This window comes from Nannobrachium achirus (assembly GCF_963921795.1).
Source record: "Nannobrachium achirus genome assembly, chromosome: 17".
In the NCBI taxonomy this organism is placed as follows: Eukaryota; Metazoa; Chordata; class Actinopteri; order Myctophiformes; family Myctophidae; genus Nannobrachium; species Nannobrachium achirus.
Genome location: NC_137824.1, coordinates 28,463,966 through 28,488,874, shown reverse-complemented (window position 1 = coordinate 28,488,874; position 24,909 = coordinate 28,463,966). Strand labels below are relative to the sequence as shown.

Genomic DNA, 24,909 nt, shown 5'->3' with positions numbered 1-24,909 from the left:
GGGGGTCAAATTATTTTAAAGGGATTAAAGTATCTTTATGTGAGACATTTAGAGTGAAAGTCTTTAACTCAAATCTTTGCTTGTGGGGGTCCCTGGAACAAAATAATTTGCGCTGGGGGTCCATCCTTGCAACAAACTATTTTGAGATGGGGGTCCGTGGCCAAATACATATTTTGGGGGTCCTCAATTAACCACTGATATAGGCAGATTCTACACATGTCTTAAATCCTTTTTTTTTAAACAAAAAACATAGTTGCTATCAGTAGTTCCCATTCTTTGTCATGTAGAGTACCACCAAAATGACATGTATTTGGTCACAGACCCCCAACGCAAAATATTTTGTTCCAGGGACCCCCAGAAGCAAATATGTGAGTTAAAGATTGTCACTCTAATTATGGTGTATTCTGCATCTAGCTTAATGGCATAGTCACATCAGGCGAGCTACTAGTTGGTTAGCCCTTTTGGGACCACTGTCTGGTCACAAGTTTTGCTGAGATTCTTCACTGTGAGAGAGTGAATCAGTGCTGTCTGGTTTCATCATTTGGTTCAGAAGAATGAATAGCATATTTGAAGTGGTAAAACCAGCAATTTAATGCATAATGGATCACTCTACGCTTGTTGATAGATTGAACAGTTATCAGATTCTTACAGGGATATTTCACTAGAAAGGCTAGACTGATTTCAAACTTATTTCGTTTCTGACCAATGTTTTTTTTATAAAGGGGTTGCCAATCTACAACCTCACAGCATATTGCATAGCGGTGTATCATTTTTATTGTTATTTTCAAATAGCTGATTCATCATGTGTATATATAATTGGTTAAATTTAGATACATTTTGATCCTTATATGAACTTTTTGCTGGGGACCCCATTGGACCCCTAATTTTGAAGCACTGCACCAGTGGTTCAAAATTACATATAGAGGGTATGCACGTTCACTGGGACCCGCCCCCCTAATCTAGACTGAGTGGCAAAACATTGAGCAATGGAGCATTGGAGTTTGGAAGTGCTAGTTGCAAATCACTCAACGGCCCTGCATACCACCTGTTTCTAATTTGCACATAATGCAGGAGGCAGCAGGATGTTGTGTTGTTGAAAACGAGTGCTTCCAAACTCTGGTACTTGGAAAAATAAAAACCTGCACAGAATGTCTTGACAGAAAGTAGGTCATAACATGCCTATGGTGGATTTTTATGAAACAAAAACTTTGCAGATAGAAAGAGGATAATTCAAGCTTTCAGTACAGCTGCAATGTTAGTGAGTTAACTTTGTTTAATACAATCAGATAGGACTTTTCTGTTTGGATGTATGGGCTGTCAATGGCAGAAATGAGTTTTTTGCCACTCAGTAGGCGTGTTCCCACATAACTTCCAGCAACAGTGATGTCACGCGCATACCCTCTATTCTGAATAGGATCACATCCTAAAAAGTTCATACTTGCATCAAAATCATTTAACCAGTATTTACATCAGCTATTTAACAATAGCCGATCAACAAGGTCAAATCGCACCGCTATGCAATGTGTTGTGAGGTTGCAGATCGGCAATCACATTAGTTGGCTTCAAAATTATTCAAGCGTTTCTAGTGATCCCTGTTTGATCCCTATTTCTAGTGAACCCGTTTCCTGATCCCTGATAATCGTTCAATGAATTAATCTGTCAGCAAGTTGAGACTACTAAAATAAGAATGCTATGTATTCTATTGCGAGTTGATCACTTCAAGTATTCCTTCACCATGATTCACCAGGAGCTGGGTGGCTATACAATATTCAAATCAATATACATTATTTTAAGCATTATTATTTTTGTGTTACAGATTTTGTGGCATCATGGAATCACTTGGTTGTGCTCGGACCAAACAACGGTGAATCAAAGCCAGAGTTGCAGTGTACGTGAGTCCCCGAGAGTGAGCTGCTCGAGTGACGACCAGAGTCCAAGCAGTGCATGTGGGTCCCCGAGAGTGAGGAGCTCCACTGAAAGGCAGAGTGGGAGCACTCCCAATTCCAGTGTAGTGGAGTTGTATGAAAAACTCCTGATCCAGTATGAGAAGACGCAGGAGGATCTCAAAAGGCTGACGGCGTTAGTAAACCAGGTGCTCAGGAACCAGGCTCCTCCTCTGGCTGTGTCGTTGTTGGAACCACCTGCTGGAGCAGACTTCCCACTGAAAACCGTTGCGGATGTCGATTCCATGAACGAGAAGCTGAGCGACTCTGCGTTCTTGTCTGGAGTTGTAAGTTTGAATCTTATTCACTTGAAAATGTGCTAGTATTGTATTGGTACATGTCAGTGGGGGGAAATGGAGCAAGCAGTGAAAGTGTGATAAGATAGATTGACTGCTTGTTGCTGTTCACTTACAGCTTTTCCTTCCTGTGACTTTTTCCATACACTCAGTTTGCCATGGTGGGTGATATCGGAGGTGTTTCGCTGGATGATGCTACCAGACGAATGATGTCGTACCTCCTGTCACATGATCTGGCAAAACAGTTCAACCTTTTTGGACGTAACGACAAGAGGAAGTTCAGAGACCTGCGCCTTTATGATGTCATATATGGTATGTTTGAGTATTGAATTGCTCTGTGTAACTTTACTTTATATGTCACTTTAATTAAATGTTTTAATTTTAAGGCATGCCACAGCATGAATGACACAGCTGTCAGTTAGATCCTTTTCCTATTCCTCATTCACAGATCTGCTGATCATTACAATACAATTACAATCCATTACAATCCAATCTGAGCTCTCGCTCTGTACGGGAGGCTCCTTTAAATACGACTTGCATTCACTATAGCTCTACTTGGTTTTGATCTTGGATATGCTGCCTCCTCCACCCCAGCATCCACCCAAGCTAACATGTCAAAATATTGCTATTGTACTACTATTGTAACCCTATGGGGGGTTTTGCTTAAAGTTCCCTGGTTTTGCATAGCAAGCAAGCATGAACAAAATTCAGGGAACATCCTTAATGCCAAGTTTAACTGTATTACAATTGTTGCAATAAATGAGTGTTCCTGATTAAAATATACAGCAGTGGAAACGGGGTGAAAAAAAAATTGGAACTGATGTCACTCAAAAAGGTTTCATATTCCATCATTCTAACAGTTGTCTTCTTGTCATTTCTTTTAGGGGGACTTAAGAAAAACCCTATCACACAAGAGACCAACAACCAGGCTGCAGAAAAGGCCATCTCCAAGTGGTTCATTGGTGCTCGCGATAGAGGTGGGAACAGAGTCAGAGGTCAGACTGTACAGCGTCCTCAACTGGATGATGCACCTCCCCAGTAGACCAAGTCTCTGTCTCTCTTTCTCTCCCCTCAGCAGCACAATGCTGCCCTGTGGTTGGCTCAAAGAAACACCCACACGCACAGTGTTTGTTTTTGGACAATTTTTATCCATCATTTTGTTCTGTTTGCAGTCTGTGGAGCAGTTTCTTCCATTTTAAGTGTGTTTTTTTATATACCACATGTACATATACAGTATGTATATTTGCTGTGACACTCCTTCTCTTTATGTACATTTGATGTGTGTTCTCTGGCTCTTGGCTCATGCAACACCCACACACACAGTGTTTGTCTTTTTATGTGATTTTAAGTGTTTTTTTTGTATATACCATATGTACATATACCGTATGTATATTTACTCTGACACTGCTGCTCTTTATGTACATTTGCTATTTGTGCCTTTTGACACTGCTCTTGACACTGCTGCTCTTTATTTACATTGTGTTTGTATTAACAAAGTTTTTGTTTAATAAACTTTGTCAAAATATATTGTCTACTTTCATCCTTGCAAAAATATTTCATGTCTTTACTGTTTACAATTATTAATATGGTTGATGTCTAGGACCAAAAGGAACCATCGCACATCGAAGGCCCAGTCAGAAACTACTTACATTTGCCTAGGAGCAAGGTTGAGCCCACTTGGATCCCACATTTATCCCCTATAGTTCCGACATAGAATTGCCTAGGTGGGACCACGTGGGCTTGCCCAAGTGGTTCCCACCTGAGTCCTATATAAATTTGCCAAGGTGGGGCCCACCCAGAGCCCATGTATAACCCATGTAGAGCACATGCGGGCTAGCCCAAGCGGCTCCCACCTGGGTCCCATATAAATTTGCCAAGGTGGGGCCCACCCAGGACCCATGCAGAACCCACCCAGAGCCTACGTGGGCTAGCCCAAGCGGCTCCCACCTGGGTCCTATATAAATTTGCCAAGGTGGGGCCCACCCAGGACCCATGCAGAAACCACCCAGAGCCTACGTGGGCTAGCCCAAGCGGCTCCCACCTGGGTCCTATATAAATTTGCCAAGGTGGGGCCCACCCAGGACCCATGCAGAACCCACCCAGAGCCTACGTGGGCTAGCCCAAGCGGCTCCCACCTGGGTCCCATATAAATTTACCAAGGTGGGGCCCACCCAGGACCCATGCAGAACCCACCCAGAGCCTACGTGGGCTAGCCCAAGCGGCTCCCACCTGGTTCCCATATACATTTACCAAGGTGGGGCCCACCCAGGACCCATGCAGAACCCACTCAGAGCCCACGTGGGCTAACCCACGAGGGACCCTTGTGGAAACCGCGGACATTCCCACATAGAACCCACGTGGGCTAGCCCAAGTGGTTCCCACCTGGGTCCCATATAAATTTGCCGAGGTGGGGCCCACCCAGAGCCCATGTAGAACCCACGTTGAGCACACGTGGGCTAGCCCAAGTGGTTCCCACCTGGGTCCCATATAAATTTGCCGAGGTGGGGCCCACCCAGAGCCCATGTAGAACCCACGTTGAGCTCACGTGGGCTAGCCCAAGTGGTTCCCACCTGGGTCCCATATAAATTTGCCGAGGTGGGGCCAACCCAGGGCCCATGTAGAACCCACGTTGAGCCCACGTGGGCTAACCCACGAGGGACCCTTGTGGAAACCGCGGACATTCCCAGATGGGGCCCATGTAGGGAAGCCCAACTCATACCCATGCGGGACCCATGTGGGCGTGCTGGCTGGGCAGTGTGTTGAAATTGACCATTGGGGCGATCCTCTAGGAAACGAGTTCGTTGGTTGATTTTATTTATTACTTTAGAAGTCATCTTTTCACTGTCAATCACTTTGTCAGGTTGCACATTTCATGCCAATAGTACTGCTGTGCCTTATAGAAATGACCAGTCATAATCAACATTTGCGAAAATGCTGGTACAGTAGGTCACATCCATCCACACAGGACACATTGCTTCTGTATCGGGCAGGGTATGTAATATTTCATTTACAGAACGTTCATTTTCGGGTTCAAATTCAGCTTAGAGCTGTGGTCAGTCTCTGCCCATCCATCATATGCTGACCTTGACAGCCACACCCTGATTGGGTGCCCGGGGGGAGAGGGTGACTGCTGCCGTTTCAGCTGCTAGCGCCCCGTGCCATCGCGCCCTCATCCATCCAGCATTATTCGACTCCAGCGTCTACAGATCCTTATCTCCCCTCGCCCCGCTTTAATTATTCACACTGCTGAATCACACACTTATCAGAGAGATAACCCCCTGGCCAGACTGCCTGCCCCTTCCCTACTCACACACACACACACACACACACACACACACACACACACACACACACACACACACACACACACACATACACGCGCGTGTGTGCACACACACACACACACACACACACACACACACACACACACACACACACACACACACACACACACACACACACACACACATACACACACACACACACACACACACACACACACACACACACACTCACTCAGTCTCTCTCTCTCTATGTTTCATTCTTTATTATTTGCCATGTTTCAATCTCTCCCTCTCTATCACGGTCCCCCAACACACACACACACGCACACACAACACACACACACACACACACACACACACACACACACACACACACACACACACACAGTTTTATAACTGTCTGGCTGCACATCACATTTTTACGTACAGAGTTGGGTCTAGAAAACTGTTGGTTGCATTTCCTGTATAATTAGGAGAAAAAGACCTGCGTTACCTACGTGCTATGCGGCCGTGGCTGGCAGGAAGGACAAAAATAGAACTGCATTTGTGTGACTTTAATATGGCTCCATATACCTGCAGACACTTCTGTCCATCAGTTGGCCACAGGGTCAAACTGTACCTGCGAATAAATCATTTTGTTTTGCTCTGATCCTTTGACGTCATCACTCACAGTGACAGATTTATAGACAATCACAGAATAGTACTGAAATGCTCAGGCCTGGTCTCCATGCATTTACAGAAAGACGTCAAACCAATAGACATGATTTTCAATGAAAGTTTCTTTACGTCAAATCTATAAAATGGACTTGGTGCTTAGAGCTCTTCAAACACACGCACACGCACGCACGCACGCACGCACGCACGCACGCACGCACGCACATACTGTACTCACACTCTCTCTCTCTCTCTCTCTCTCTCTCTCTCTATCTCTCTCGCTCTCTCTCTTTCTCTTTCTCTTTCTCTCTATCTCTCTCTCTCTCTCTCTCTCTCTCTCTCTCTCTCTCTCTCTCCCCATCATATTCCACCTCCATGTCTCTCTCTCACCACCCCAGGCTGGGACTGTGGATCTTATTTCTTCATGACAGGTCCAGGACAGAGGAAGGGGAGTAAAGAAAGGGATGGGATTCGTTTTTTTTTTGGTGGCTGAGGGGGTGCAGTGTGTGTGTGCGTGCATGCGTGCGCGTGCGTGAGGGCACAGGATGAGATTGACAGGCAGATGAGGCGCTAGGGGTGAAGGTGTAGGGATGTTCGGGGAGTTGCTGCTGTTCGTGGGCTCAGAGATAAGCAGATAAGAGAATCTGAGAGGACAGATCTTTCACAGGAAGTCAGGCTATACTATTGCAGAAGGAAACCACAGGAGAGAGTCTGACCTTGTGCAGCTGAACTGAACTGCAGCTGCCTAGACTTTTTTCGGGGGGGAGGGGTTATATTTTAGTTTCACTTTTGCAGTTGGTTTTTCTTTTATGTCTTTCTGTGGGTGTTCCATAATAATAATAATAAACTGTGTTTATAGAGCATAAGACAAAGCTACACGATGCTCTATAGTATACCGTATGAAGAAATTTGAAGAACAGAACAAAAATATAAGGTGTCCAAAATGTATGGTGTGAAATAAAAACATCAAGAGAAGCAAACACTCAAACTTCAACATCTAAAAGGCCCTTCAATAAAGGCAAGCAATGGAATCAGAATCAGCTAATTTATTTCGGGAACGTACTACAAAACAATCAATCGAGTCTTATTTGAAACAATGATTGAATGCTCAATTCCTGAACTCACTGCCCTGTAACTTAGTTTTCCCTCAAGGGGCTTCAAGGTAAGAAAGAAAAGCTATTTTATCAGTCTCCTTGTCCAATGTCATGCACATTCTTTGTCTGGGGAGTGGCAGCGGTGTCGAGGTTAAAGAATCAGGGTAGCCGAATGGTTACCAGAACAAATCCCTGGACTGATTGGAAAAATCTAGATGGTGAAACTGTATGAATAGCACTTTTCACACCCTGCGCAACTACCACCAAGGTGCCCTTGTGCAAAGCACTTTAGCCCCACACTGGACCAGTGGACTGCTGTAGCTCAGTAGCCTAGAGCAGAAGACTGCTGTGAGCATCTTTAGCTGAATGGATATGAAATGGCATATTACTGAAGTATACAGCATGCATGATGCATTGTTGTCATTGGTTTTCCAGTAGAAAGAAATAACAATATTGGCCACATTGCTGTAGTTTGCAAAAACTACTGCAGTCTCAGTTTTTAAATTAAAAGCCCTGCAGAAATGCCACCTTTACATGTGCCAGTGATGAACAAAGTTCTTGTTTGTCAGTTCATAAACATTGGTGATGTGCATTCTATGAAGTGGAAAGGTTCCATAAAAGTGAAATATCATTTGGAAAGGTTAATCTTGAATATAGTTTTATTTGTAAAGAGGAATAGGGTTCGCCTCCACCCCTGGCTAAAATAGAAATGTGCCGACATGGGGAGTTAATCTAATGAAAAGAGAAAATGTCAGAGTGAAACCCTTTGCACTTTGGAGAGCAGATGGTGAAATGTCACACCGCTCCGGCTCAAATTAGGAAAAATAACTGTGGTGTTTGCAAACTAGTATTAACCTGAAATATTGGACAATAATGTGTGGGACAAAATCTGAGACAACTAGATCACAACACATCACAATGCGACATATTGTGAGCTTGTAAATCAGGTTTATACCCCATATCCCAGAGTTTGAAAATAGACGATCTACTAGCTTGCATCGCGTCACTTTGTGACATGTGAGCTTTTAGATCAGCTGTTTTTGAGCGGTGCCCCTGGAAAAGGAGCTATAGCTCCAATATCTGGCTTTGTCCGGTCAAAAACCAAGGGGAAACCCTGTTCAAAAATGTCCAGGCTGTACGTTTACATACTAACCCTTCACACTATCAAAACATCTGCCAAGTAGTCTCGAGTGCGTACCCGAGACCGCAGTGTGAATCCGCCCTCAAATGTCTGGTCAAAAACTGGGGGGAAAAGGTGTAAAAAAATGTCCAGGGCTCAAAGTTTGTTGTACGCCGGTCATATGTTTCTCTGGGTAAAAACATCGGCTAAATAACTAAAATATAAAGACAAATGTATGGAACACAACATTTTGCTCAGTTGAGGTTTTCTGTTAGATATAAAGTTTTCAGACTCCTTAAGGTGTATATTGAGTTATGCATGAACAAACAGAATAATCATCAGAATGCAGTATGCAATATCTTGTGCACAGTTTTCATTGCCAACTTCAAAGAGTAAGACCACAGCTGCGCATGATGCCTCACATACCTTAAAGTGTAGTGAATTTCCACTCATCTGATCAGTACAGACCAGAAGTTTTAGGCCAGCTAAGTCACCACAAAGGAAATGAGCATGTGTTTCTGCAGTGGGTTGCTTGAGAGACGCTCAATCTTCACTGTTTCTTGCTCAAGGTTAAGCTAAATGTCTGTCAACGGCTGTGCATGTTCCAGTATGTGGGTTATCTAAAGAGGTAAGTTAGCATTGATTTATTTTCCATTTTAATATCCCTTTATCTGCCTCAGTGCGTGTACCGTGTAAAAGCAGTGACAGGAGAGCAAAACATAACTGATGTTTGGTTGTTAAAAAATAAATAGTTATAGATTGTAGGAGCACTGAGCAGAGGTTTTGAAACTCAACACCTGATTACATTAGCTACTGTTTTGCTCTCCTGCTTGCATTAAACCTTGGCTATAATTCTTCGAGTGCTTTTGGCTTTCAAATATGTATTGTAGAAACTGGGGTGAGTTTGCGTATGTTCTTGGGGCTCAAAATCAGAGTCAACCACAGTTGCATATCATTAGATCATTGGGATCTGATATAGCGGGGAAAAATGCCTTTAACATCGAAAAGCACACAGGCTTCATCTGATTTAACCATTAATGTAGCTACACCGCGGACAACAACATTTATATGAGAAGGTTTCGATACTACTATAATCCCGTAGTACCTAAGCTATAGTATATACCATGTTTCTGCCGTAGCCTGCTCATGATACTGATTTCCACATTTGAGCCGCAGACTGCTTTCCGTAGCTACTTCTGACTTATAGCTGAAGGCCTGTAGCAAAGCCTACTCACAAAGCCTTAGTTGTCTGGCAGTGAGAGTCGTCACAAATCCCTCACCCAATTTCCACAGGGCAGAAGTTTGCTGTTCAGCCTGGTCTGCTAGCACCCTGTATCTAATCTTCTCTCTTTCCTTGGACTCATCCAGCGCATCTTCCCATAGCTCAGGGAGCTTAACAAAGTAGTCCCCTAAGTTTTTACACCACAGTCCTAAATCTACTCATAAGCCGATGCTCACTGTCAGGACTTTAGGTTGCAGAGGCAGGGTCTATTCCAAATATTCCCCACATACATCCATCATTTGTTAAAACAAAGGTTGAATGCTCAAGTCAAAGTTATGCATGTAGATGATAAAGCCCAATTTATAGTAAATAACAGATCTGCAGCTGTTGAAAATGTGTTATTTTCAGTAAAACCCCTCCCCCCAAAAAGCTAAGATGTTTTCTCTCCTTTGTGTATAATATTCCAAATAAATAAATAAATATGTTACTTTGAAATAGGAGCAAAAGCAAGATAGATACACAAAGGGGGGATTTCTACAATGGCTTCAATGTTTCATCCTATTCTAGAATAATCCTGTGCTGCTACCTCCCTCTGTAGGCCTGTCACAGATCCTCTGGTGGTTTTATATTTAAAACTAAATCAAACATCTGTCTTTTTACGGTGTGAATCAGTGAATGTGATCAGTATAATCGATGTAGATCATCGTCAACGGAAGCAATTGTTGATGTCTTTTTGATGAGTTTGGAAAACTCTACCAAAAATGATTTGATGTAGTGATGTTTGAGGCACATACAGAAAATGTTTTATCTTTACAGTATAACGTCCAAAAGAATGTATTGTATTCTAATACACTGTACTGAATACAAAATGTATTGAATGTGTAAATGTGTTGTTTGATCTCATTAGTTTTAGAGGGTTGACTGATCATAATGTGTTAGCTGAGTGTTACGGTGTGAAGATAAGAAAAAAGGAAAAACCCTTGGTTTAATGAGAGAAAGCTCTGATACTCCTGCGTGTGCATCAGCAGAGAACAGACCTCAAGGACGTGCTATGGTGGAATCCCACGGTCTCGTGCACAGTGGCAGACTAATGATGTTTTTTTTTATTTGTTTCAGCCCCTCGTTAGCTACAAAGAGACGGAATATGCCATGACTCTGCTGTGATAATGGTAAGTTATGGGACTCATTTCCATGCCCTTTGCCTGTTGTTTCTGCATCACTATTCCCAGGGGAACATTTTTAGAGCTAGCAACCCCCCTCTGTAATTACCTCTTCACGTGGACATGATGAAAAAGTGGGATCCTGAAGTCAGACTGTAGCTTACTTGTCACTGTCAGGGAATGATAGGGGCAGATTCAGAGCCATTTCTGAGTGTGCAGTTGTTATAAGGAAACATAGGCCAAATATGTCTCTCGCAGTTGTGGATATGTGTTATGTAACTAAGAGCTTGTTCATTTATGGACCAGGTTTTTCAATACAAGCTGAAATGGCTCTGAAAAATAATCAGTAACAGATACATAAGGACACTGGAGGTTTATAGCATTACATTTGAACAGAAGAATGATAGTATATTGTCATTGTCTGGTGGAAAACTTTCTACTTTTCATCCTATCCTATATATATGGAGCTGGTCAATACCTCTACATCTGACCCCATGGACTATACCTATGGATATAGCTGACCTGTTCTGACATCACAGTGATGACTCGACCAGCTCAGCAGAAGGGTATACATGCCAAAGCAGCCATGTGCACGCACATCTCGCCCTTTAGGGCATCTTACTGGTATTATATTTGGCTTGTGGATGGTTAGTGGTAGCCTGGGGCCAGCCTATATACTAATGCAGCTAACTAACTGCTTGTTTTAACATGTGTGGGGATCTCTAGCTGGCTAGGCTAGGTTAGTGGGACACAAACATAATGTTAATGGGTGCACAAATGTCACAAAGCTGTCTGAAAATCTTATCTGTTTGTCATTTCCATTCTTGAAAATAATATGTTTTAAAACATCTTTAAACGGAAGTAGGGTGGAGGCTTGACATCCTGTTTAATCTTTTATCATTTTCAGTGTTTCCGTTGTACAGACTGTATGGTGGAAGCATTTGAAAATTGTGTGAGCCAAAAGTCTAGCTGGCTTGAGAGACTCTAATATGTATAAAACGCAAAGACAGACGTAACCATTTTCAACCTTGTATCCCTGTTTTGGACATGTCATAGCCGAAGGAGACTTCAAACATTAGCTAAGTTGTTTTAATTGCCACTGAATCAGGGCATCAACAGAAGTACAGCATGAGTTTTCATAATTAGGTCTATTAGATATGTCACAGCGTGTATGTTGCTCAAAACCCTGTACCTCATTCCCTAAGGGCTTTGCTAATGAATTTGCTGCCCATGTCAGACCACCTGCAGCGAGTGGTCTGAGACTGTCACACCATGGCTCGTTTGACTAATGTATGTACGTGTGTGTGTGTGTGTGTGTGTGTGTGTGTGTGTGTGTGTGTGTGTGTGTGTGTGTGTGTGTGTGTGTGTGTGTGTGTGCGTGCGTGCGTGCGTGCGTGCGTGCGTGCGTGCGTGCGTGCGTGCGTGCGTGCGTGCGTGCGTGTGTGAAATGTGACACTTAAATATGGAAAGCTCATGGAGTTAATCAGTGCTGCAGCACCTCACATTAGTTTGCCTCCATATGTCAGAATGTGTATAATAAGGAGATCTACTATAACGCCAGCTCTGAACCCAGGGTGACTTATATACGGTAGGGTGGATGGGAAAGCATGTGGCAGGGCAAGATAACAAAGAAAAGAGGTCATAAAAGATGAGAACATGCTGAAATATCACTATTTGCTTTGCAGATTTAAAAATGGTCCAATCCTAGCCCAGAGGTTACCTCTACTAATGGGTTCCTATCAACTATTTCCAATGACATTTTTGCATGGGATTTTGTATGAAGAGATGCTTATGGTATTCACACGTATGGCTCAAGATAATATCCACAAATCACCACACCACAAGTTTTGAAACGATATAACGAAATAACAGGTGTAACGTGTCCTAGAAACTCACCAAGGCTTACTTTAACCTGTGTTTTGCATGAACGGAAATCTGTTTGTTAAAACAAAACAAAACGTTAGAATCTGATGAGGGAACCCATTGTGAACTCACTTCTGTGCTTTAGGCCTGGGTTCTACATGCCAGCAGTAGTCTCACTTGGATAATCACAACAAGTCAGCATGTCCAGGGAAGCATTTGATTGTGTGTTTGGGCTGTCTGTAAGTCCATAGTTTGCTCGTGGATGATTAGTGGAGATCCTTGGTTGGTGAAATCATATGTCTTTCATGCACCAAAAAGTAAATAAATACAGTAAAATAGAAACCATATAGTCAATTATTGTGACCCATAACTTCGGCTGGCTACTGTGAGACTCAGCAAAGTAGTTTTTAGCCAAAGTCCAAATAATACATTAGAAAAAGTGCTCCTCGGAGGACAGGTCTCCGCCAGGTCATTGTGGGCCAGCAATGTTCGGAATTCACAAATCAGGATGGAATATGAAAAATCGGTCGGATTCGTCGTGATCACTTGACTATAGTAAATAAAACATGAAACATCAGTGTTGTTACCTGGGATCTCTGGGTGATTCGGGTCTCGCAACAGACCAAGGCTGATCAGACCCCGGCCTGTGGGCTATTCTTCTGTGCTTTGCGTCATCATTGCCTCTGGCTGAACGGTTACACATCGGCACTCCGAAACATTACTATTCTGAGATGATAACCTGTCGACGCTGGTGAATTCTATCCTGGTTTCGGAATGGAAACCCGGCAGATCCTGTCCATACGTGAGTCAGTGGGTAACGCCTCAATGTCTATAGCTGACCTGTTGTGACATCACATTGTGCACTCAATGACCAAGACAGCCTGTTCTGGCAATCTTATGAGATCCCTGATGTCATCAATATTAAGCCCATATTTGGCAATGCCCAAATATGAACGCTCCATATGGCCAAGACAGAATGTATTTGCAAATCAAGACTGCTGACTATCATCACCTGGATATCCATATATGAAGACGATTATACATGGAGACGATTGGATCATCACTTAGATCTCCATACAGTATATGGAGCTGACCTCTACATCTGATTCCCAGATGATTCCCTGTTAGGCCAACCACACTAACAGAATCCCTTTTATGCCCATCAATATTAAGCGCATATCTGGGAATGCCCATACAATAGAATCCCTTTTATGCCCATCAATATTAACCCCATATCTGGGAATGCCCATATATGGACATGTTGTGTCAGTCTAACCAGTGTGGTTGACGCGACACGAGTCACACTTGCAAATTAATTCCGTCCTTGTCCATTTTATGCCTCCTGGTGGCGCTATAACAGGCCCATGTGAAAAGGTTTGGGGCAGAGGTTCTGCTCTGGCATCCAAGGAGTGTGTGTGCACAGTTTCACTGCCATCGTGCCAACGGTGCCAGAGATTAGCTGTTCACAGACGGACACACGGACGGTCAGACAGGGTGCAAAACAGTCTTGGCCATGCCTTTCGGCCTGGCAGAGACAATGAAGACTACGTTGGTATTAAACGACCATACTGGAATCAATACATGTTGTTGTATTTTCACAAGGTATTGCATGAATCTTGCATAAATATAAACAGCTTTATTTTTATTTTTACAAAATGGGTCCGAAGGAGGGGAGCTATCTAAAACGTACTGTACATGTAGTCTGGCTGTCCGGGGCTAATCTTGTGAGCCGCTGGATCAAGCAAATGTGTTATGCACACTGCCACACTACAAATAACGTACTCCCTGAATGTTATTTGACATATGTTTTGGATTTTCTACTTTTTATAATAAATTGTGGTTGGATCAGGCTGAAACCATCTCCCAAATATGGAGGTGACTGATGTCATAGATGACTAATGTAATAGACTGGTCAAATTATGTCTGAAACCCACCATGCTCTTTTGCACTTGTTCACATTTTCCCCATAGTCATTAATATGTTACCAAACACTTGAATAATTGAGCCAATGATGGCTAAATCATTGTGTGGTTAATAAGTCATGCATGTTTAAATTTAGTTTGTAAATCAATCTTTTCTCCAGGTACTATTTTCCAGGGACTCTAGCTACCACTTTACAAATTAACTCGCCCTTTAAAATGTACTAAAAGCAATGATAAAGCATAACTTTGAAAACAAAACTATGCAATGATGGATATTTAGTGTGTTGGATAGATCTTCTTAGTATACTGAAATGCCTTCCTCAGAAATCAAGCAAACCACAGCATACTTTGGAAAATCGTCAGCAGTAATGTCAAGTATGAGTCAAATGGGCTAAACATACCAGATGTGTGTAGGCTACACATGATATAAAAGAAATATGCACGCACACACACAATGGGAAATTAAAGTTTGATTATTCTCCATTGTACAAAACGATCAGTAGCCTACAGCTGATATTCCACTTTGTTGATACGTTACCATCTGAATGCATGGATCGAGGTCTGGATTGAGGTCTGAATTAGAGAGTAGTGATCAGCCATTGCATGCCACACTGCCATGCTAGACAAATTACATCAAAAGGAAATAAATCACTTTTGATAAATCATTGGAAATGGGAGAGAAGAGTGGCAGCTGGGAGTTAATAACTGATTATGAACACCATCAACATTCTTTTTCTCTTTTTTGTATATTGCCATGCCAAAATGTCAGCTGTTTACTGTACAACTATCTCCCCCTTGCTCGCCACAGGCCCAGGTTAAGCAACGCAAGATGAGGAAACAGAGATGCAGTCGCAATAATAATGTCAATGACTCAGAATATGATGTGGTGGACGATCCAGAGGAAACGCTGAATGTGCACATCCAGCCAGCGAGGCCTCCACAGGCCGACAGAGACTACGCAGGTAGGCCAACATACAGTATCTTACAGCCAATCTTGCATTGCACCCCAAAAAATATATACTGTAAAGGGAGAAACTGGATTGTAAGTAGACCGAATAACTGGACTATAAAATCCTTAGTTTTATCCATTTGTTACTGTGAGCGTGTAACCTACGAATGTAAACAAATCAACCTGTAAAATGTACACTGAGGATTTTACTGTGAGCTTCCAAAAAAACAAAAACAACACAAAGCCATAATCAAAAAGTTATTTGCCAGAAGGTCAGTCAGTCTAAAATGATGTGTAGCCTATACACTCCATTTATGAAGCTGAATTCACTGTATTTGTCTGCACAGCAAAGCTCCAGTGAACATAATTATAATGGAGCTGAGAATAACATTTCTACCGGAAACCAGAGAGAACTAGAAAAATGTGCACCTCAGAGCACAGGTCTCCGCCAGGCCAGGTAGTAGTAGTCCATCCATCCATCTTCAACCGCTTATCCGGAATCAGGTCGCGGGGGTAACAGTTCCAACTGAGACCTCCAGATTTCCTTATCCTGAGCAACTTCCTCCACTCCCTCAGGGAGTATACCGAGGCGTTCCCAAGCCAGTTGGGAGATATAATCCCTCCATCTGGTCTTTGGTCTGCCACAGGGTCTCCTCCCAGTGGGACGCGCATCGAGGACCTTCCTAGGAAGGCGCTCGGGGGGCATCCGTACTAGATGCCCGAACCACCTAAGCTGACTCCTTTCCAAGTGTAGGAGCAGCGGTTCTACTCCCAGTCTCTCTCGGGTGACTGAACTTCTCACCCTATCTCTAAGGGAGATACCAGCCACCCGTCTGAGGAAACCCATTTCGGCCGCTTGCACCCGCGACCTTATACTTTCGGTCATGACCCACACTTCATGACCATAGGTGAGAGTAGGAACGAAGATCGCTCGGTAGACAGAGAGCTTTGCCTTCCGGCTCAACACTTTTTTCTTCACCACAGTGCGATTTAGCGACTGCAAAACCGCTCCTGCTGCTCCGATTCTCCGGCTGATCTCCTTCTCCGTCTTCCCCTTTCTCTCGTTCGTGAACAAGACCCCGAGATACTTAAACTCCTTCACCTGGAGTAAAGCCTCATTCTCTACTTGGACTGCACAATCCTCTAAATTTGACAGGTCTGTGTTGATGACATGACTATAGATATAATGGGTACAGATTTGCATGATGTTTGGATAAAATCTGTAGGAGTAACAGCAGAATTTTTTGTTGTTGCAAAAATCGGCCTCATGCTGGCGTTATAAAAGGCCGATGTGAAAAGGGTGGTATTTCTTTCTTTTCGCTTTTGGACGCTGCGTTCATGATTTTAGACTTATAAAAGCCACTCCTGCAAACTTTAGATGCCAATCTTACCCTATCAGGATGGAGTATGAGATTGTTTGGACAAAATCTGAATATTGGCCAAAAAGGTTTTTTGCAGAAATCGGCCTGCTGGTGGCGCTATAACAGGCCGATGTGAAAGATTTGGGCAACTGGCAGGACCACGCCGATCGGTCCAACAGAGCCAGTCTGCTGGAGATTAGATGCACACACACAAGGACGCACAGACAAACAGGGGTGAAAACACCGTCTCTGCAACGCCTTCGGCCTGGTGGAGACAAAACAAAACAATTTAACAGAGAGAGTGGGTCTCCAGGGCCATCTGTTGGCTGCTCTGTGGGATAGAGCAGTGGGATAATAGACTTCTTTTTATTCTACACTGAATGTCTCTACAGCTGTCTGGGAAACAGGGACACACATCATGAAGTCTTTATTTCTACCCTGGGGAGCTCAAATCAAAAACTGAAGATGAGAATCTCACACATTCACTCTGCGAGTCTCTGGGCTTTGTCGGATCTCTTCCCATCTAATGACAGAACACAGACAGAATGAATTGAAGCTGTATCTTGTTGTGTGTCTCTGTCTGACCAGTAGGCAAGCCCGGAGGCTCATTTCCAAGTTTGGGCACAGCTAGCACGTTCTGCTTGTGCCTAACTTATCGTTTGATCATATTACTCTGCAAAAAATAACTGCTTTTCAAGTAAAAAGAAAAATGTTTTTTCGCTCAGGTTTTACTGCTTGCTTCTCCCAATATTTTGTTTCAGCATTTCTGCTTTATTTGTGATTCTTGCCAGGTGAACCACCCCAAATGCCACAAACTTCTAATGAGACTTTTTGATTGAATACTTTATTAACAGTTTTCAAAGTAGTACTGTGGTACAATTATACAATGATGCGAAAAGGATAACACAAAGACTCACTCTGCTATTACCATTGCCATGGCAACTGATATTGCTACAATCTTTCAGCCAATGATTAGAATTTATCCTTTGTCCATTTATCCTCCAAAGGTGGAAGAAACAACTGTTGCTATGTGCAAAACATAGCAACTTTCTAAAGTGACAACCAGTGATAAACAACTGTGTGATCATATTATTTTGTTTTCAAGACAGGGACCTCCCAAGGTCATCATCTACCCAGAGTCTGAGCTCAAACACTAGTGTAAGTTATTATTATTATTATTGTTTTTGTTGTTGTTATTGTTTTTAATTATTATAATTATCATTAGTTATATACAGTGATTGATATTAAGGTGACTTGTAATCCTCCTCCTTCCAAAACACTTTTGCAGGTAAACTCTGACACCCCCCCTCCTTGTCCACCCAGACCGATTGCTGGTAATCTAAGTAAGTGTTGCATTACATACAGTCATACACACATATACAAATGCACACTGCAGCAATGGTGGATATGGTGATTGGACTTCACGATTTTCATGGTAACGTGGTAAAGAGGACTGTAACTTTTCTGAAATATTTTGTTCTTCTTCTGCAGGACCTGCTATAAACAGAGACCTGAAGCCAGGCAGAAGGAGATGCCCTCTTGGTAACTACATGAAGCAAACTATGTATACTGTTATTATATGTTATCATTTTTCTATTCATTTTCAAACACATATTTTCCCCCCACCTTTTCCTCCCAAATCATGCCACGTGCCGGATTGGAGCCCGGTAGTTTGATACCCCTGTTTTAAACCATGATGGCAAATTTATGTATCTCTAATTTATTATTATTATTATTACTAGAAGCTGGGCCGCCCAGCGTCTAGTCGGCGACCTGGCCAACTCGGGAACGATGTAAATAGGGAATGAATGCCCCGCCCTTTAATGCAAACCCCATTATACCTGTTGTCATAGGACCCGTTTTGACCATCTGTTTGCCTGTGTCCATTTATGCCCATATATGGAGATATCTGTAGCTGTCTGTCTGTCGGCGTCCATTTTATGTCCATATATGGAGATCACTGCAGATATAGTTCTGGGTCCATTTTATGCCCATAAATGGAGATATCTGTCTATCTGCGTCCATTTTATGCCGCAGATAGTGTCCCTTCAGATAGGACCCGTTTTGACCATCTGTTTGCCTGTGTCCATTTATGCCCATATATGGAGATATCTGTATCTGTCTGTCTGCGTCCACTTTATGCCCATATATGGAGATCTTTGACCATCTGTTTGCCTGTGTCCATTTATGCCCATATATGTAGATATCTGTATCTGTCTGTCTGCATTCATTTTATGCCCATATATGGAGATCTATGCAAACACAGTGCCAGTTCCGGAAAATCCTGATGTCAGACATCAGAATCCGAACCTTTCATGCTGGTTCCAGAAAATCGTGTATCGGGTCGGGTCGAGGCCGAGCACTGCACTACCTGCTGCGGTGGGGAACGCGCGTGCCGAATTTGAAATAGGGAATGAATGCCCACACCCTTTAATGCAAACCCCAATATACCTGTTGTCATAGGACCCGTTTTGACCATCTGTTTGCCTTTGTCCCCTTATGCCCATATGGAGATCTCTGCACACACAGTACCGGTTGCGGAAAACTCTGATGTCAGACATCAGTTCCTCATACGGGCATTCATTTTATGCCCATATATGGAGAACACGTGTGCCGGTGGGAAGAACGGTTTCGAGATACGCGGATTACATACATACATACACATTCACAGAGATTCTTTGTTGACTCATGTGGCATACGCGATGTCAGAGCCTTTTATGAAGTGATGTCACAATGAGTCAGCGCTTGCACCGATTTCCTCCGGAACAGCCTGATGTCAACAATCAGCTCCGCATAAGGAGATTCCGAACGTTTTGCGCCGGTTTTCGGAAAACCGCGTATCGGGTCGGGTCGAGGCCCGGCACTGCACTGCGCGCCGTGGCGTGGAGCGCGCGTACCAAATCTGAAGCCGGTGGGACGAACGGTTCTCGAGATACACAGGGCACATACATACATACATACTCACAGAGATTTGTCGCATTTATAGATAGATTGGTGGTGGTGGTGTTATTAGGCTATTTACATGTTGTAATTATTGTAGTAATAACAGTAATAATGATAATAATAATAGGAGAAAACAACAGTAGTAGTAGCAATGATCAGTCTTTGATTTTTACAGATGAGAAGACTCCCCCGTTGGAGCCAAGAGAACAGGTAAAATCCAGCAAATCTGTAAAGTGTAGAAGTGCCTTGTTGACTGTGTGTGTGTGTGTGTGTGTGTGTGTGTGTGTGTGTGTGTGTGTGTGTGTGTGTGTGTGTGTGTGTGTGTGTGTGCGTGTGCGTGCGTGTGTGCGTGTGTGTTTGCGTGTATGTGCATGCCGTGTTTCTTGTAACTCATAATGCAAGTGATTACTGTCATGTTTTTCACAGCAAACATCAATCTTATGCAGGTAACAATATGCACTTTTTGAAAACAATTTATTTTAGGAAACTGGGCTCCATATTCATATTTTATTAATATCAATACCTAAAACAAGAGCACACTGGTAGACTATCTGTTCTCAGATGTACCTATACCTATATGTCTATATTGTTCTAGATCTTTGCCAGCATCATCCGGCTCCGGATCTGGTTCTAGATCTTTGCCAGCATCATCCGGCTCCGGATCTGGAGTGAATCTACGGGAAATCAGCAGAAGAGAGTGAGAGCTGCTTTAATGGTTTTAATACTCATAGAGAGGATAATGATATCACTATGTTGGTAGAGAAATAATGGTGGAAAGAGGAAATGTTATTCTTGTCCTCACTGGCCAAATACAGACAATGTTTAATTTGTGGCCAGTAGTAAGGTGTGCAAATTATAATTTATATCAATTAAAAAATTATAATAAAAGGCAGGCTGTTGGAGAGGAAGGTGATGAAAGTTGTCACTTGTTAATATTATAATATCCTCCCTCTCTTGCTCACACGCAGTTACTTTGCAAAGTGTAGCAATAGTGCCACTTATTGGTAAGAAATGGCAGCTGCAGAAATAGTACACATTATTTGCAAACACTATGGATTATGTACAAATGATGCTGTCCTTTTTGTTTCAGGAAACGGCAAGCAACTACAAATGTAAGCAATACATCATGCAGCAACTCTAGTCAGCATATTATTATTATTATTATTATTATTATTATTATTATTTAATAAACTGTGTTGTCCTAGCTAGAAAGAACCTTTCCATTTAATGAACAATAGTGTCTCCCTTGTATTTCACACTCAATAGGCAGACCTCAGTGCACACCCTGAAGGTCAGTGATTTCATTCTTAAATCAACATTTGTGAAACTAGATTTTTTAACTGCTGCAGTAGCCAAATCTAATATATTTCAGGTTTATGGGGCTCTGACAATGAATCAACCAACCATACCAGTATACGACATTCTTTGGATTTAGATTCAATTCATACAGACAAAAGGTACAGTCATTTGCTAAATTTCAGAGTTTAATACAATACTACTAATGTTCACTTCATATGATTTTTATGCACTTTTTTATCCTATATTCAGCTCACATAGAAAATCCATACACCAAGGTAAGTGATACAAGATAACTTCAATGGTGTATCAGAAATATTGATGAATATTAAAATGAACCAATAACTCTAACTCTGGTTTTTGCCTGAAATCAGAAAAAAATCCATCAAGGCGTCAAAACCACGAATGGCCCCAAACTAAAGAAGATTTTGATCAAAATGATTTTGTTTCAAAGGAGAAACCCCGAAAGGTAAAATTGGCTTTAATCTTGGGTATCCAAATGAAATGCCATGTTAGTTCTTCTTGTAAATTTGCCTAATAAGTGTTTTTCCAAGTGTCGGTATGTTGTTGCAACCGTAGGTCGCCTTTACTGTAAAGGCTTCCAGATCCTGTGGGTGCGTCACAGTGCCTGACACCTCATCCCAGCTCAGCAAAAGGATATAGCTGACCTGTTCTGACATCATAATGAAGTTGCCAATAAATTCCGTCCTTGTCCCTTTTATGCCCATATTTGGAGATCCCTGATGTCATCAATATCATCCCAGCTCAACAGAAGGATATAGCTGACCTGTTCTGACATCACAATGATGTTGCAAATTAATTCCGTCCTTGTCCCTTACTGCTTTTATGTCCATATATGGAGATCCCTGGTGTCATCAATATTAAGCCCATGTGCGTCACAGTGCGTGACACCTCATCCCAGCTCATCCATATTTGGGAAAATATAGCCACATTTTGTCCATCTTAAAGGGCCACTTCACCTCTGGGACAACCCTATCTTATTTTATTGTTGTTTAGGACACGATCAACACAATCCTGAGTTATTTTTTGTGTTCAGTCTGTTTCTTGAGATATTTTAGTATTTCAGCATGTACTGGTGATGCGTTTTGCATCATATGATGCAAAACGCATCACTGATGATGACGTGACGTGACGTGACGTGACGTGACGTGACGTGACGTGACGTGACGTGACGTGACGGACTGACAGCCGGTGGAGGTTTTGATACTAACTGCGACCTGACGGTCGCAATCAAACATTGCCAATTTGCCATTGTTTAGATAAAGTCACTATTCAATGATTTGTAACTTATCTCTTGACAGACCTATCGTGAGGAGGACTGGTATGTTGGGGCTTGTAATCGGATAGAAGCAGAACATGCCTTACACCTGGTGAACAAGGTATTGATCATAAAATAATATTTGATTTAACAGCTTGCCACCCCCCCCAACCACTAAACCCAAGTTTATAATTGGCATCAATCTTGGTAGGATGGTGCATTTTTGGTGCGGGATTGCTCAAGGTGCGTTGCTGGTGAACCCTTCGTCTTGGCAGTGTATCATGAGAAGAAAGTTTACAATGTAAAAATTCGGTTCATCGAAAAGACCAGCAAATACGCCTTAGGAACAGGTCAACGGGCAAATGATGTGAGTAAAGGCACATTTTGAAAACCTATTCAACAAGCACTCTGTAATACCTCATGTATGCACATTGGGATCTTGTAGAGCTGCTATTTTTGCCACTGGACACTGTCGTACGACTTAGTACATGTTATTTTTCCTCAGATGTTTGAGTCTGTGGCAGAGATCATCAAATTCCACTCCATATTTCCTATAATACTTGTCGATGGGAGAAATGCGACATCGACAAAGTCCTATCCAGAAAACTGTGTGCTGACATACCCCATCACAAGACATGATGTTGAACAGCTGATAGGATGAAACGTTTGACACTCTGATGGAGAACCTACCCACTTTCTAGTCTTTTTTTTTTCAAATATACTGTACTTTGGAAAATACAAGAATGACTTTGTAGGTGACAGTAGCTCTACCTATACTATACTTATAGCCTACCTACAGTATACTTACTTCCCACTTAAAGGGATATTTCACTTTAAAAAAATACAATTCTAATGTATTTAATTTTTTCCATTTTCCCAAAGAATTATTAAAAATAAATGAAAACGGTTATCGAAAAACACGGCCAGCTCATGTGTTAGGAGGGTAGTATGAGGAACCAGAACAAAATAATGGGTGTTTTTAATGAATCTATCATGGTTAAAATGGAGTTTGAAGTTACAATGGGTGTGTATGGGATTGGGGAGGGGCCCTGGAGGAGGAGGGCCTCATAACATTTACATCAAATATCTATATACTGAATTAAGCAAATTAAAAACGGTTCAGGGTGTTCATAAAAGCCTGATTAGACGATAAAATGACCAAATGTTTTTTTGAAAGTTAAATATCCCTTTAACTGATCCAATAAGACCACATGGACAGTTCCTGATCATTCTGGAGTCTGACCTTGAAGCCTGTTTTGAGGTTGAACTTATAAAATCAAAAGAATCAGTGAACTGCCTAAATACAAATGTTATTTTCTCTATCATGAACTAAAATAAATTACATGGCATGTAAATAATAGTTAAATAAGGCTAGTATTTCTTTCTTGGGGCGGTCTGGACGCTATATTGCTTTACACTATTTGATATGTATGTTATAGATTGAACTATATGTATATGTATGATTTTGAATTTCTTCATTTTTGTTTCATGCTTTGACTTGATTTTGATATTAGAATTTGACTTGATTTGTTAACATTATTTTAGGTTTCGTTGAAATAAGTTCTGAAACTGCTTTTTTTGTTTTGTTTTGATACAAAGTTACTCTTCAAATAGGGTAGGCATAATAAGCCTCGGCTTCAAGCTTACACCTTTTCGGTGCCTGTCATTTTGTACTTGTAAACTGTAGTGTTGTATCTATCCATGTTCTGATAAAAGGACTGAAATAATCCATTCATTCATATGTGAAATACTACATGCTGAACAATGTCATATTTTGTGGGATTACCTTATAACTAAGTATGCTATGTGTCTGATCTATACCTGTTTTGGTTCGCACAATAGTTTGTGATAATATCACAAAACAGTCCCTCCCTTCACACAAAGCTTTTGCATGCATGCCAACATGTTGAAAGGGTGACAACATAGCAAGGGAAGATTGTGAAATTATTGCTTCTTCTTCCTGATTATACAGGAAAGGGGGTTTTCATTTGTCTGGGAGAAGTCTTTCCTTTGAATGATGATGATTATGATGATGACGACGATAATAATATTAATAATACATATATAGGCCTAGTACAGCACTTTTCTATGAATAGACTTTACAAAGAACTGTATACTGTACACACAAATAGTAAATGCTGATTTAGATATAACCTCAAATACTTGTTTTCTTTCATGTTCACCTTCTTTGACTACTGGATGGACTCTGGTGGACTACTGCACATTGATTAACTTTGACTGCTGCATAGGGCTGTCACGATTATGACATTTTACATGACGATAAATTGTCACTCAAATAATCGTGATTAACGATTTAATTGTGTTTTTGTCGTTGACAATTACATTTCTATTTGGCTTGTAGGCTTTGAAGTTGCACATGGCAGATATGACACATAACCTAAATATACAAAGAAATGACTGACATATTTGACAACTTTATACTTAAAAAAGAACATTGATAGTGGAAATAGCCGATCTACAAGCTCACAACCGAGCTTGTAGATCTGCTATTTCCACTATATT

General features: G+C 41.9%; 1 protein-coding gene across 1 annotated transcript; it reads left to right on the top strand.

Moving 5' to 3' along the window:
- The first annotated feature begins 8,954 nt into the window (after positions 1-8,954).
- Positions 8,955-23,479, top strand: clnk (cytokine dependent hematopoietic cell linker). Its single transcript, XM_080746652.1, has 15 exons — positions 8,955-9,019; positions 10,730-10,782; positions 15,367-15,520; positions 17,974-18,026; positions 19,995-20,021; positions 20,238-20,257; positions 20,407-20,508; positions 20,902-20,923; positions 21,078-21,102; positions 21,184-21,268; positions 21,360-21,385; positions 21,482-21,576; positions 22,430-22,507; positions 22,598-22,753; positions 22,892-23,479. Exons 2-15 carry the CDS (start codon positions 10,780-10,782, stop codon positions 23,045-23,047), a joined length of 1,002 nt encoding a protein of 333 aa, XP_080602778.1. The 5' UTR covers positions 8,955-9,019; positions 10,730-10,779; the 3' UTR covers positions 23,048-23,479.
- Positions 23,480-24,909: the final 1,430 nt, after the last annotated feature.

Coding starts and splice junctions, on each gene's coding strand:
- clnk (XM_080746652.1), top strand. Junction 18,027..19,994: donor GTCTGAGCTCAAACACTAGT/GTAAGTTATTAT, acceptor ACAGATGAGAAG/ACTCCCCCGTTGGAGCCAAG. Junction 20,924..21,077: donor AACGGCAAGCAACTACAAAT/GTAAGCAATACA, acceptor CACACTCAATAG/GCAGACCTCAGTGCACACCC.